This window comes from Anomalospiza imberbis, chromosome 11, assembly GCF_031753505.1.
Source record: "Anomalospiza imberbis isolate Cuckoo-Finch-1a 21T00152 chromosome 11, ASM3175350v1, whole genome shotgun sequence".
In the NCBI taxonomy this organism is placed as follows: Eukaryota; Metazoa; Chordata; class Aves; order Passeriformes; family Viduidae; genus Anomalospiza; species Anomalospiza imberbis.
In genome coordinates, this window is record NC_089691.1 from 6,803,544 (window position 1) to 6,818,347 (window position 14,804).

The following is a 14,804-nucleotide window of genomic DNA, read 5'->3' on the forward strand; positions in this document are numbered from 1 at the left end:
GCAAAAATCTCCAGACTGTCTTAGCTGCAACCTCCTGGCAAAGGGGTGGATGCTCCAAGAGCTCAAGGATCCCCTTTTCACCATCTCCATTACTCTCAGCAGAGAGACAAACAGCCCCCATGAAAACTTGCCTTTATCTAAAGTCTGTCAGCTACAGTATCTATTTGGGAAGCTTCCCACTCCAAGGCCCTGTTTACTGCTACAAGAGAAACACTAAAAGAATAAAAACATTAACAACCATTAGTGTTCTAAGGGAGGCAGAGAAGACTTTAATTGGCACAGCTGAAACAATTTGCACAGAAACACAGAATTTCTGGGGTTAGAAGGGACCTTTGGAGATCAATCAGTCCAACTTCCCAACCAAGGAAGGTGACACAGGAACATGGCCAGGTGGGTTTAGCATATCCCTGAGCAGCCTCTTCCAGTCACCTGCCACCCTCAGTGTAAATAAGCGCTTCCTGATGTTGAGGTGAAACTTCTTGTGTTTTACTTTATGGTCATTACTCCTGATCCTGTTGCTGAGCATCACCCTCTTGACAACCTCCTCTGAGATACTTATATGCATTAATGAGATTCTCTCTCACATTTCTCTGGACTAAACAGGTCCAGCTCCGGCAGTCTCTCCTAAGACACATACTTCAGACCCTTCATCTTTGTTGCCCTCTGCTGGACCCTCTCCTTGTCTTGTCTCCCTTAATAAAGGAGACCAGCTACTTATGTAAAATCCTGCGTGCTACTTCTTGGTACAAATACCTGTCTGCACACAGGGAGGAAGCAGATTTCCCTTTCCCCTCTGCAGTTCCGTGGTTCAGTCCTTCCAGCCCCAGCTCCCGCTCCCTGCAGCCTCACACGTGCACAGGTGGCTGTGGAAAGGCCCTGCCCCACTCACAGGCTTGAGCAAGGGCTGGAGCTCGCACTGTCCAAGTCCGTTGCGGCTGCTGTCAGTCCGGCTGAGCCAGCGCCGCACAGCCCCGCGGCCACATGGGGGACGGCAGCCAGGAGCTGCCGACCCGCGGCGGTGAACGAGCCGTGTGAGCAGCGCCGGGACCGGAGGCGGCTCCTCTTCCAGCCTCTCCGCTCTCGCTGCACATGCAACACCGTGAGCACGGCCGGGGTCTCCCTTCACCTGAGGGGCGACAGTGGGCCCGGGGCTGCTCTGAGGCGAGCGCGCGCACAGCGACGCCTCACCTCATGGCTCCCGGCGCGGCCGCGGGCACAGCCTGCTTCCTCGGGGAAGGGAGCCCAACCGGCTCCCAGAGGGGCCGTGGGCACGGCCGGCTGCCGCGGAGACCGGGGCCGTGGGCACAGCTGGCTACCTCGGAGACCGGGGCCGTGGGCACAGCTGGCTACCTCGGGGAGCGGGGCCGGGGCCGTGGGCAGCGGGTCTCCCGTCCCGCGGCAGGGCCGGGAAGGAACAGCCGCGCACGGAGCCGCTCCCGAGCGCGCCGCCGCCGCCTCTGCGAGCATGAGTGACAGCCGCGCCGACCAATCGCGGGTCTGGCCTCGCTGGCGCCGACCAATGGCCTGGGGCGGCGTGCGGCGGGGCGGGGCCAGCGGCGGTGCGCTCGGAGCCGAGCGGCGCGGCCCGGCCCGGCCCCGGGCGCGGCCCCCGGCGGCCGCTCCGCCCGCGCCCCGGGGGGACCGGACGCCTCGGCGGCAGCGCGCAGTAAGTGCCGGCCCGGCCGCCCCGGCGCGGGGGGCGCTTCCAGGGAGGCGCGGGGTGGGCTGGGCTGGGCCGCGCCGCGCCGCGGGGGTGTCCGGCTGCGCCGTCCCGTCCCTCCCGCGGGCACTGCGGGGCTGCCGCGGCCTCTCGGGGTCCGGCCGGGCCCGGGCGGGTCCGGCGAAGCGGCGGCAGCGGGGAGCCGGCTGTGAGCCCGCGGCTGAGCCGGCCGCGCCTGGGCGGCGGGAAGGGCCCGGTAACCCGTTATCCGCCCGGAAACTTCTCCTCGGGATGGGGAAGGAGGGACTGCCCGCGGGGATGGAGTCCCGGGCAGCGGCGGAATTCCACCGCGCGCACGGGGACGCGGCGGTCGCTGCTATTGCAGTGTGTGTCAGAGCGGGGGCAGAGGAGCGGTGACACTGCTGCGGAGGGTCCCCGCGCCTGGGCCAGGACGGGATGGGACCGTGCCCTTCTCGGACAGCGGAGGCTGACAGCCGGGGAGCTCCGGGGCAGCGGGCACACACGGTCGGGGCTTTCCCGCCGCGCTGCAGCCTGGTCAGCTCTGGAGAAGAGGTGGGGGAAGCCAAAAGTTCACCCACTGGGAAGCCACATCCCGTTGCCAGCAGCAACACAGTGCCACTTGCATTGCTGAGTTACTACTGATACTTCATCTTGGCGAAGTAATGAAGAAACTATACTTGTTATTCTTCATCCAGAGACCCTCTGACCCATCTTCATCCCTGTGACACAAATCTGTGTTCCTGTCCCACCCAAAATGAAACGGCAGCACAGAGATTAAAATCAATACTTCAGAAAAGGCTCAAGGTGGGGCCCAAAACAGTTTTCTACATCTCAGGAGTGAGCAGCACTTATCAGAGATCAGTTTGGAAATGCTGGCTTGGGAGAGAAACAAAAGTGTCCTCCTTATTGGCAGACCCAGCAGAGCCCAGCACAGAGCACTCCTGGCTGTGCCAGGAGCTCTCTTGGTGCAGGCAGTGGAACACTGCCAGCTGGCAGCAGCTGAGGATCTGGTTTCTCTTCTGTTCCATTTGTGCACAGACTATGCTGGAACCTGCCAGTGATAGGTAGTAGCTGTCCCTGGCCTACAGCTGCCATCAGAGGCTTGGAGTGTGCCCAGCCTGCAGATCAAACTTCCCAGCACCAGCATGACAACTGGGAAAGGAAGGTGGTGGGCAAAGATGATCCCCCCAGCTCTGCCGTGTAAGCCGTGGGCCCTGGGCTGTCCTTGCACTCAGCATCCCTATCTGACCGTCTGCAGCCTGGACCAGGGGGAGCTGGGGAGCAGAAACAGCCCTATCTGAACCTGGGAGTGGTTGTCTAAGCCAGGTCAGAAACCTTTGACACAGGACTGCTTTAGAGCTAGGTCTGTGGGCATGGGAATGCTTCAGCATGAACAGGACACCAAGAGCAAGAAAAAGAGCACTCATTCTCCCTCGACCAGATCTTCAGCTGGCTTATTTCAACCCAGCCTTTTTTGGTTTTTCAGAACTGACACCACATTCAGCTGAAGGCCTAACCCATTTTGTTTCCAAAATTTAGAAGCTGTTCAAGATCTAGAGCCATACTCTACAAAGCTTTGGGCCTGCTTCACTCCTTTCATTTAGGCTCTTTTCCCACTTTTTATTTCCTTGGTAATGGCTTTTTAAAAATGGGTATTATTATTATGGGAAGTTTCCCTGAATAGCACAAATTGATGGATTCTGCCTGAGCAGCTGCTCGATCTGCTCAATAATTCCTTCCCTTTCCCTGCTGGGCTGTTGCTGCTGCTGCTGTTGTTGTGACACTGATTTCAAATTTACCATCTTTGTGCCCAAGTGTGCACTGTACCTGAGCTCTGCTGTGGTCAGGAATGGCTGGAGAAGTCCAGGTGCCCCGTGGTTTAAGCAGAGTGCAGGGCTTAATGGTCAGTGAAGGGCACAATCCCCTTCAGCTGCAATGACTTGTGACCCAGCACAATGTTAGGAGGGACCAGACCAGAAATGTTACTTATTCACATTTCTCTGGAAACTCCAAGGAGTTTGACAGTGTCTCCCAGGCACTTCAGAATTCCCCTTTGTTTTGGGAACAAAGATTTTTGAGGGGACTGAGACAGACCCTGGATGAGTAGCAAAGCCTTTACCTGCTCAGGGAGCTGCAGGACAAGTGGAGGTGACTGCTCCAGCTGCTGCCTGGTGCTGCTTGCCTGGGGTGGTTTCCCTGCTCCAGTTGTTAGTGGCAGATATTGATCACGCTGCTTCCTGCAGTTGTGGACAGCAGTAAGGCACCACAGTATGGGAACTGCACAGTAACCTTGCCTGGAATGGAATAGAGTGGAGCAGAACAATGGCTCGTTCCTCTTTGCAGGCACATCTTTTTCTATTCAGAGCTCGCTAACCCCTCTGTCCCAGCTGCATTCCAGCCCAGAGATGTAATGTCTGCTAAAGTGCAGGGAAATTACCAGAAAACTGCTACAGAAGTTCTCAGGTCAGCTCAGCTCCAGAGGTAGCTGTGTTTTCAGGGAAGCAGCTGATGATCTAAAGTTACATGCAGTGCTTTTATAAACAAAGTGTGCAAATACTTCCCATAGGCTCGTCCCATGGTGCTTTGCAACTCTTGATCATTTGCACAATAGAAATATGAAGCAATTAAAGCCTTTCATGTTCTCACTGTGAACAGATCTATCAAATTTCACAACTCCAATCCAAAATTGGTCTAATTTTAAAATTAATATTGATAATTGCCAGTGCATGACTAAGCTTGAGTGGGTGCTTTCATGAGGGATTGAGAAATAGTCAGTATCTTTAGATGGAGGACTGATGCAACCCACCCTTTCCAGAGCACATGGGATGAGCAGCAGTGGGACAATGGATAGTGCAGGGACTCACTACAACAGGGAACTCCTACTCTGGATTCAGTAAAAATCATCCTGGAATATGGATGCCTCACAGCTGAGTGTCATTTCATTGGGTATGTTCCCACTGATAAGGGGATCAATACAACTTTTCAGAAATTAAAAGAAAGAGACCGAAGCAGGAAAATGCTCTATCCTGGAGCAGATAGAGACCACCTGGTTCAGCCTGGGGCACACCAGACACAAGAGTACTGAGGTTGTCCCCACAGAGATCTCCAAGGGACTGCAAGGAGGCAGAGCTGGAGTAGTGATGGGAGAGTTATCACCAACTCCAAGTGAATCAGGCATGACTTTGGGGGCTCTCAGTAAGCTTAAAAAACATTTTTCTTATTCTGAGCAGGCATTCAAAAACTGCTGGTGAATTGGGGAACTGTGGGAAAGGTTGCGCCTGTCTCCAAGAGCTCTGCACTGCTCACTTGTTCTCATTCTGTCCTAGGCTGAGTCCAGTGTGGTTCCTAGCCTGAAGATAACCCATCAGTGGTGATGCTGCAGGAGAGGTCTCACGTGGGGCCCTCGATTGGAAGGGCAGCTCTGCACTTCTGTAGCTGATGGGAGAGGACAACAGCTTGGTAACAGGAGCTACCAAGAGCTGGCAGGATGAGTTACAGCTCACCCTCTGTGCATGACTTGCATCAGAGCACCCCCACCACGGCCAAGCCAGACCCAGGGACAGCTCTGGACGTGACTGTACCACAAACAGCCACCATAAGCCCTGAGACTACCAGTTTCAACAGCACCAAAATCCCAGATATGGCCAGCACTGGACCTGGCATGAGCACCATGCTGCTTTCCTTTGGGATCATTACTGTGATTGGGTTGGCTGTAGCAATGGTAAGAGAGCCCAGCTAAACAGTCTTATCTCTTGAGGGTGGAGGGTGGCTAGAGGTTCTAGGACTGATTTGCACTGAATCATTTATTTGCATTCTATTAAAGTCTTACCCAAAACTGCTGGGAACTGATAGTTCCTGAGATTCCTTTCTTTTTAAGGCCTTTAGCAAGTGCTCCAGTATTTCTGCAGTCTCCCTGAGGTCTGGTCCAAATGGGATGCTCAGCAGGCCTAGGAGCAGCCATATGTAGTATCAGTATTTGTTTTTAATAGCAATAGGAAGTTCAATTAAAAGAAAAAAAAAAAAAAAGCAGATTCTGTTCTGATTTGTTACCTGGAACAGCTGCATTGATTTAAACCTTCTCTTGGGCCCCACAAGAAAGTTCATCCATATTAACTTTTCAAGCAGACTGTTGAAACCATGTTAGTCCCCCCTGTGGACATGGGGTAATCTTTTTGAATTAAAGTGGCCTGAACCCATCTTAGCAAGACTCACCCTGGACTGCATTTCCAAGGTTCTGCATGCTGGGTATCAGTCCTTGAGGGTTTGGTGTGTCACTAACTTTGCCATTAATGCTGTGGGCAGAAGCTTTCAGAAATCCTAGTTCTGAGCTCACCATGGGCAATGCAAAGGCTGCAGCTCTCCTTTTATGTAACCAGATCATTTCCCTGCCAACAGAGAACAGAAGGTAGCAGCAAGCTCTCATCCCTCATACGAGGAAGGGCTTCACTAATACAGCCATCAGAGGAGCCTACTGCAAAATTTCATTGCAGGCCTCAGGAGGAATTTTTCCAAAAGCCCCTAAGAAAACCTGGAAATGGTCAAAAGTTCCCAAGAGCAGCATCCAGCATTCGTAGTTCTCAGAACAAGGCTGTAGAGGCCCAAAGCCTCCCTTTCTTCCCTGCACAGGCTGACAGAGGCAAGTCCCTGAGCATGCCCTCTCTCTTTGCTTCTTCCCTCGGCACTGGGGAGGGGGTAGCAGCACTTCTGTGCTGTAGGAAATCTACACGTGAAAATCACAAAGGGAAGCTTTCATCCACTCTTAAATTGCAGCATATGTCCTGCAGCCACAGAAATGTGCTGAGCTACACCTGATAATCCACCTAATACTCTTACTCCTACTAACACACCTAATAACAGGCCACTGAGCACTTAGTGTCAGACATGATGTGCTGCCAAGCTCACAGTGATGCCTATGAAGTGTCATTTTCATTGGCACTCCTCCCTTCCCCCACTTCGGTGCACAGTGACACCAACCTTCTCTGCCTCTTTCCTGTGTGCCCAAAATTTCTCAGCTATTCCCCATCCTACTGGGACTGCTGTAATGATGCTTCTTTTTCTCCTTCAGGTTCTGTATATCAGGAAGAGGAAGAGGTAAGTAAGATCTGTTATTGGCTGAAGGGAACTCAGTGCTTCAGAACGCAGAGTGAGCTCTGGAGGAGACAGGGAGATGGGGAGAGTGTAAGCCATGGTTGTCTGAGAACACTCTGTGACTGAGGCTGGCACACTGCACTCCTAGGACTGGACATCCCTCTGTCACCAGAGTGTCAAAGAATCCTCCACAGCTTTGGAAGGAGAATAAGGCTGGGCAGGAGGAGGTCAGGGATCCTACAAACTCATCACACTTCACCTATGAGATGCATCAAAGCAGAGGGGAGGGTTATGGGTGTATAACGAAGCTGGGAACTCCATCATGAAAGGTGTAGATCTCAGGTTTCAGCCATTCCCAGATTCCTATGTTTTCTAGCAGCCCAGGCAGTGACAGCAACTGGCAGCAACACAGTGCAGAGATGCAGCTTCAGCCCAGGAATTAATGTCTTAATTTCCTTGCTAAGCTCCTGGCTGAAAATAGAGAGGAAAGCAGCAAGCATGCAGGGAGAATCACATCTTGGTTCTTCCATCTCACAGCAGGGACTCTGGTCAAGATCCATAAGCTGTGGTACCGCCTCCCTCCCTCATTCCTTGGGGCAGATCTGGCCAGGCCACAGACTTCCAAAAAGTGCTGCTGCCCACTGTAACATTTCCAATCCCAGCCCCAAAGCCCAGGTCTGGGTGCTGCTGCAGGAGCAGCCAATGCTTGGCCTGTGAAAGTAGCACTGCTGGAGATAATGGTTGTGCTGGTAAGCCCATAGAGAAGCTGAGGAAGAATGTGTCATCCTAACACTTGCCAAAATAGATACTTGTGGTGACACTGCCAGTAACTGCTTGTGTGTTTCCTTCTACTTCAAAACTCTGCTATAGCCAAAGGGAGGACTCACTGTTCTCCCAGGAGCCACGCCATCCATCATCCAGCTCTGAGGAGACCCTTTGAGTAATAATTCATAGCTCTGTCTCTTGGAGCAGTGATACAAGAGTAGGAACAGTGTCCACAGGCATCAGCTCCCTGTGAGAATCTCTCTATTTTCTATTTATTGTTTATTATTTTCTGTTTAATTTTATGTACTTCAGCCCCAGAGTTAAAAGTACTCTCAGGCCACTGGAGCTTGAAGTGAACTGCTGCTGGCAGACTGTGACATGGCAGGACAGGCTGGTGTGGGCAGAGGGACAGGGGGAGAAGTCACAATATGCCAAACCAGTATGTTCCACTGTTTCTTTTGTCCCTCCACATAAAGCCTAATCTTTTAAGGTCTGCAAGAACTTAAATCCCGATTTCTCTGTGTGTAAATGCCTGCCAACATAGATTAGTGATGGCAATTAATCCCTGTAACTGCATTCTGGGTGTCTTCTACTCCTGCCAGCTGTGTGTAGTAGGTTCTTAGCCTCATCCAGCAAGAGCCACAGGAGCAGAATCCCTGTGCAGCAGGAGGAGCAGCCTGCAGAAGGCCTCAGCAGTGGTGTGGGGAAGCAGCCTGAGCCCTCTCCTTTTCAGCCAACCCTTTCCCTCCCCTCCCTTGGGCAGGTTGGAGAAGCTACGGCACCAGCTCATGCCCATGTACAACTTTGATCCCACCGAGGAACAGGACGAGCTGGAGCAGGAGCTGCTGGAACATGGCCGAGATGCAGCATCTGCCCAGGCATCACAGAGCAAGGTAGGCAGCAAGCACCAGGAGGGCCACTGCTACCTGCACTGCTTGCCTACAGGGCCAAGATTTTGTAGGGCTGCAGGGCAGGGAAGCCACGGTAGACCTCAGGAGGACTTCCCCACCTCTGCCAGCCCTGGAGGTAGGGACTTCAGCATTTTGGAGTGCTTAGGGTGGACAGAGGAGTCAGGCAGGTCTTTGACAGGAGGCTCTCTGCTGCCCAGTGTAACAAGAGGTAGGAGAAACTGGAAAGAAGGGCTTCTCACCACTCTTTGGGTCCAGCTTCACAGTGTTGTCTGTTCCCTTTGTCACCACTGCCACGCAGAAAGCCTTTTCTAAAAGAGCCAGCAGGATTGGTATGAACAGGTGTCCCTTACCCAGTGACACAGCCTGTCCTTGGAGCAGACATACCTTTCCTTTCATGCATTCCTTTCCAGTTACTCTGTGTTGCCCATGTCATCCCCTGCTTTTCCTGTCCAGGAGCAGGAGTTCTCCCAAACAGTTCTCAGTTTCCACATGCTTTATACCTTCAGAAAATCTGTAGCAAGCTTGGTGTGGGCAGAAAAGGAAAGAGGAAGTAATAAATACAACTGTAATTATAAAATACTTACCTTGAGACATTCTCAACCTGCTAAAGGGCTCAAAGGAGACGTGTTGGAATATGAAATATTGCTTTCCTGGAAAGCAGGAAATGCGTATAAAAGCAAAGGATCTTGTTCTCCGAGCAGCACATACTAGGACAACATCGGATCCCTCTATTAATCCACAGAGTGGGCTTACCTGGAGGTAGTAAAGGGGGGGAAATTGTAATGCCAGAGTTAACCTCAGCCCAGTAAAACCAGAATCATCCTCTCAAGGGACAGACTGGCCAGCAGGATACCTCAGATCCCTCTTGCTAATGCTTGGGAAGTACAAGAGTTTAAAGATTCAATGTAAAAAGAGAGGGATAGTCTATAACAGCAGCTCAAGTTCAGGCAAAGGCACATTTCCAGGCCTTCTTGATATCTCAAGCCTTTTCATGCTGCCTTGTATATATAAATAGAGAGACCCTGTAATCCAGTGATGTGGGGATTTTAAACTGGCATGGATGTGCGGACTTACTCTCCAGCCTGTTGTACTTTCCTGTCACAGCCGAGGCAGCCGTGCCGGCTCTCAGCTCTCCCGCTCCCTGCAGGTGCTGCTGTCGAGTCAGGGAGCCCTGCAGAGACCCAGCCGCCTCGTGTTCACTGACGTGGCCAACGCCATCAATGCATGACCAGGACCTGCTCTGCTCCGGGATCCTGCTGAGAACAAGGAGGATGAAGCCAGCAAAGCAGTGACTTCCCTCAAGCATGGCTGATCCACCGAGCCCAGCTGGTCACCTGTTGGTTTGTGTTACACATGGGCACAGAAGTGCCATCACTCTGGGAAACAAACCCTTTGTAAGGGCAGTGGTGATTTTCTGCTGTGTGTGTTGCCACTAAAAGCTCCTGAGCTCCAGTTTCTGGGCTGGCACTGCCTGACACCACCTGCCAAGCTTTGTGCTTAGGAACAGTGCCTGCTTTGTGTAGATTAACCTGTCAGAGCACAGAGCTGTGCGCTCTGGGTCAGGGAAGGAGAGAGGTACGCATTTCAGAGAACTTCTCCACTGGCTTTGTGTGCTCAGGCCCCAAGGAAGGCGATGGATGAGCCTCTCTGAGCAGTGACCACAGCTCTGGCCAGTCCTGGGTAGGGACTGGTGGCAAAGCCTCTTTGAGCCAGGAGAGCTGCCTGCCCCAGCTGAGGGGTGACCTGGGGCACAGCAAGGAGAACACAACCATGGGATTATCCCCTCCCAGGCCTGTGGCTGCTGGTCAGTGTGCACCGGGGTGGTGTTGAAGCATGGGGGATTCACTGGCTTGAAAAAGCGAAACTGAAGATTTGGCTGATAACATCTTAATCTGAGGAAGTGGCTGAATATCTCAAATTAGAGCTACTGTATAGACAGAGGGGATTTCACACAGCTAGAGCCAGGGACTATCACTGTCTGGCTAAGTGAGCCCTGCTGCTGAGCTAGGAATAAGAGTGCTTGGGCCACAAAGAGGAGTTGAGCAGAACTAGGGTTCCAATACCATTTATCCCTTCCTGCTTTGGCTCAGGGAAGTTTCTACAGCGCAGAGCATTATCCAGGAAAAAAGATTAAGCTTTGAAATACTTTCTTTTAAAAAAGGAAAAACATTAATTGGCTCAACAACAGCCCAGTGTCTATCCCCAGAGATGACTAACAGCTGGTTTGTACTTCCTTACCTGCCAGGACCTGCAGTCAGAACCTTCTCTTCTTCCTGCTGAAGGGAACACAGAGCTTTGCATTAGCCTCTGCTCGAGTTACCTGCTAGGAACAGGTAGGTGGGACTAGACAGGTAAGCCAGGGGTTTCCCTGTAGCCCTGAAGCATCTCTCTGCCTGTGCATCCTTCAGGGATGCAGGAGGAAGAGAGTGCCAAGGGGTCTCTGGCCACCTTGGCATGTGGCAGGGCAGTGTGGGGGTCTGTTGGCTGAAAGCTTTTGGTGGGCACTGGCCCTGAGTGCTGCAGACCAGCACAGCAGCCAGGGAGCAGCATCAGTGCCCAGCCATGCCTTGATCACCTCCTGATCTCTGTGTGGTTACAGGCATTTGTCAATCAGATTTTATTCCATCCACAGAACCAGTTAAAAGGGAATCAGGGCAAGCCAAAATTTGAATGCAGATCTAAAGCTTTATGCAAGGAGTTGTTTCAGAGTGGCAATTCAGGTATCATGTGCTCTGTTGCAAGTTTGGACCTGCCAGTTAGTTTTTGTTCTCCCAAGTATTTTCTTTTCTTCCCCTGTGTGATTGTTTTCCCCATATTTATTAAATGCAGACTCTTTCCTGGGCCTGTGCCCCTGACCCCTGCAGGGCACAGCTCCTTAACAGCCTTCCCTCTTCCAGCTTCCCTCAGGGCAGATTTGCAGGGCTAAGTTGCTTTAGTTTTTCAGTATCCAGCTGTCTTTTTAGAACTAGGGATTTCTGGGAGTATATTAGGGGTTGGAGTGTGAAAAACAGCCCAGTCCTCATTGCCAGGAGATGTGGCAGGAGGCACTCTCAGGCTGCTGCTCTTTGCCCCCGGGGATGCTGCTGGAAGGAAGGTGCATGGGTACAAATACTCAGTGTAATGCAGATTAGGTCCTTAGAATTTGGTGTCTGTCTGTGGGTATTCCCAGCGATCAGCTGACAAATACCTCCCCAACACACACACACTTCCCAGCTCCTGCAAGTGCTCACTGAGAGCAGCCACACATCTGATTTCTCCCTTCACTGCCTGTCCCCTTTCCAGGCTCTGCAGCAGCACAGGGATGCACATGGCAGTCGGGATGTCCAGCTGTCTTAAATTGCAGCATTTTCCCCAGAACTCTTAGGACTGGAATTTCAATGGTTGTTTTAAACTCAACAAAAGGCAAGTGTAAGCTGAGCTGTTTCCTCAATGCCTCAGCCCAGTGTGCGCCCTTCTTCCAGCTCTGTGTGCTGCAGGGCAACAACAGACACACCAACACAGGAATTCTCTTGAACCATTCTCCCTGTGATGGTAGGCTTCGTCCTGTGATGACTGCCCTTAGAGTAAAGAAGTACAGATAATAAGACTAAAATAATATTATGGGTAATTGCTGGGCTCATATTCTTTTAGTTCCCTAGCGCCTCCTCTCACAGTTCTGGGATGTATAATTTAGCAGAAGCATTATGATGTAATTTAATTCAAGTGTTTCTGTGTTTTAAAGCATTGAAATATAATTAAACTATTTACATGAAAGTCTAGTGTGATTGTCTTTTTCCCCTGTCATTTGCAATTTCCACACAGAAACTGCTGGAGTGTTACCCCAGTATCTGCTGGTAATTTGTGTGCAGTGAATTCCCCTGCTCTTTAAAAAACTGAACTAAATGTAAAAAACTTGGAAGGGGAAGCTCTGTGGGGGTCAAAGTTTAGCATTCTACAGCACAGAAACTCAGTTCCCTTCAGAAAGGCTTGATGGAGAAGTCAGGAGGGCAGGAGCTTCCAGCTGCCAGTCCCAGGCATCCAGAGTACAAAAAGAAATCCCAACTTACCCTTAAGCTGAATTCCTGCACTAACCAGGTGTTCATCAGCTCACCTGCAGCTCTGCCCACATCAAGGGGAACAGAACGTGACAACACTGTCAGTATATTTCAGATTTGTTCCTGCCTCATCCGCCCCACAGCCCCAAAACTTCGGACTAGTTAGGAAAGCTGTCAGATGAGCTCAAGAGGCAAGTGCACAGGCAGAGAATTAATTGTATTTCAAGCTAAATAGCTGGATAGCCCACAGAACAATGTGGGGGAGAAACAGATTTGACTGTGGAGACTTGTGGGTGTACACGTGAAGCAGACCTGGTTTGTGTTGAATCAAGCCTCCAAGACACACAAAAGGATGGAATTAGGCACCCACATTTGGGCTTAGGAGCCTGTCTGATTTTCTCCATGTGTGATTCTCATGTTTATTATTTCTTGTTTTCACATCAATCTGGGGCTGCTCCTGAACAATCGAATTTTTGTTTATAATCTGCAAAAGTCCAGGTCAAGACACACTCACCTTATCCAGCCACGTGTGCGCTGAGGGTGCTGCACAAGGAGGAGGCAAAGCAGGAGCCTGAGGGACATTTGTTTAAGACCTTTATTTAACAAACTTCAAGGCTAATTTGCAAGTTGCCAACACCCTCTATGCCTTCACCAAAACCATTTATGGGAACCTTCCAAACTTTGCTAGACAACAAACCTCACTCACCTCCTGTGGTTTAATCAAATGTAATGACCTCTTATTTTTGGCCAAGTCAGACCAAAACTGCCTGAGCTTAAAAACACTCGACATGCCCTTGCTTCGAGGTAGGTTTGTCTACACAGAAAAGGTAATTAACTACATGGGAAATAAAAACATTTATAATTTCAAAAAAGATAATCCAAGTGATGCAGTGTGAAATCCCAGCTCCCTCAAGATGTCTGGAATTCTGCCCACCTTTCATAGGCATTGACTTCCATTCTAATTCTCTGCGTAAACATGGAAGCTGAAATTGGGGATTGGGGTTTCATCCATACACAGAAGAGCTCCTAAAAGAGTGGAATTCTGTTCTCCTCCAGCACTTGCATTTTTATGGAAACAAGTTCTTTACTGTGGTTTTTCAGCAGAGTGGTAAGAGGTAGGAAAGACTAGATTTGGTTTTTGTTTTTTTGGTTTTTTTTTTGTTTTTTTTTAAAAGAAGTACTTTGCATGCACTTCCCAGAGCAATACTGCTGACCTAAAGCAGATGGATTTATCTAGCCAAGGCAGTGTGCACCCCTATTCTATGCCACCAGCTGAGAAAGGACTGACTGATGTCACAGGAAAAGCTTGAGTTTCTTACAGATGTAATCCCTAATCCATTTAGAAGCTGAAGTTACAGTCTCACACTGCAACAGCTACTGCTCTCAGGTAGTAGGGGTTAATTAAACAGGCAATAATAGCCTTGCAAACAGAGCACTGAACCTGCCAAATCACCTGAAAACCAGGCACAGAAGTTGGTAAGATATTTTGGTCTGCTACTGGAGTAGCCATTGAATGCAGATATGAACTGCAGCTGAACTTGTGAGTGCACTGAAGAGCAGCAGAATTCAGGGGAGCACCAGCTGCACAGTACAGATGCACTTGTGTCATGTCCCACCCAGAGTTATCCCCACAACAGGAGCTGGGGGTCAAACTCCTTGTGTCTGGCAGCACAGCTCATCCTATAGCACAGAATTTGGGCGAGTCCCTGTGATCTAATCCATTTAGTCCTTGATTTCTCTGCTATTTGGTAGTGGAGGCACAAAGATTATCTGTGATGCAGTCTTCTGCTGTGACCACCAAGCTCCATACACAAGAGAGGTCTGCCTTAGGGCAAACCAGATACCACACAGGACTGGGGAGGTACGAGGGCTGGGACTGTCATCACTACTAAACAGAATTAATGGGATCAGGACTCATCAGTACTAAACTAGGTGGACTGGACAAAATGACCCAAAAGGGAAAAAACCCTACTTTTCCCCCCATTATCTCTCCAATCAGCCCTTCTTAATTCTGCATACATTTTCTTGTGTTAAATAAATACTTGCCAAGGGAACAGAACTCTGATGAAAAGATAATAAATGAGTTCAATATATACAGCCATTTCATGGGTTTCTGCTATGCACCACCATAAATTTAAAGCCAATTATGTTCTGTTTAAATATTTAACACTGTAAAGCTAGCCAATTTTGCATCCTGTCAGAGATAATTGAAATACCCACTTTGTCCCTTTAATAGGCAGGCAGAACATCCAGGAGATGGAAAATACCACCGGGATTTCACTATTTGCAACTGGATATTGGAAATACCCTCAATTCCTCAGAATT

The 14,804-nt window shown here is 50.4% G+C and overlaps 1 protein-coding gene across 5 annotated transcripts; it reads left to right on the top strand.

Moving 5' to 3' along the window:
* The first annotated feature begins 1,548 nt into the window (after positions 1 to 1,548).
* On the top strand, positions 1,549 to 12,198 carry C11H3orf18 (chromosome 11 C3orf18 homolog). Of its 5 annotated transcripts, XR_011002949.1 has the most exons (7): positions 1,549 to 1,666; positions 5,008 to 5,402; positions 6,747 to 6,772; positions 8,298 to 8,427; positions 9,593 to 9,785; positions 10,691 to 10,778; positions 11,728 to 12,198. XR_011002949.1 is itself a non-coding variant. In XM_068201624.1 (5 exons), exons 2-5 carry the CDS (start codon positions 5,169 to 5,171, stop codon positions 9,671 to 9,673), a joined length of 471 nt encoding a protein of 156 aa, XP_068057725.1. In that variant the 5' UTR covers positions 1,549 to 1,666; positions 5,008 to 5,168; the 3' UTR covers positions 9,674 to 12,198. The 5 variants fall into 5 exon arrangements, 2 of the variants coding, with proteins under 2 accessions (XP_068057725.1, XP_068057726.1); XR_011002948.1 differs by having other exon boundaries at positions 9,593 to 10,778; XR_011002947.1 differs by having other exon boundaries at positions 10,691 to 12,198.
* Positions 12,199 to 14,804: the final 2,606 nt, after the last annotated feature.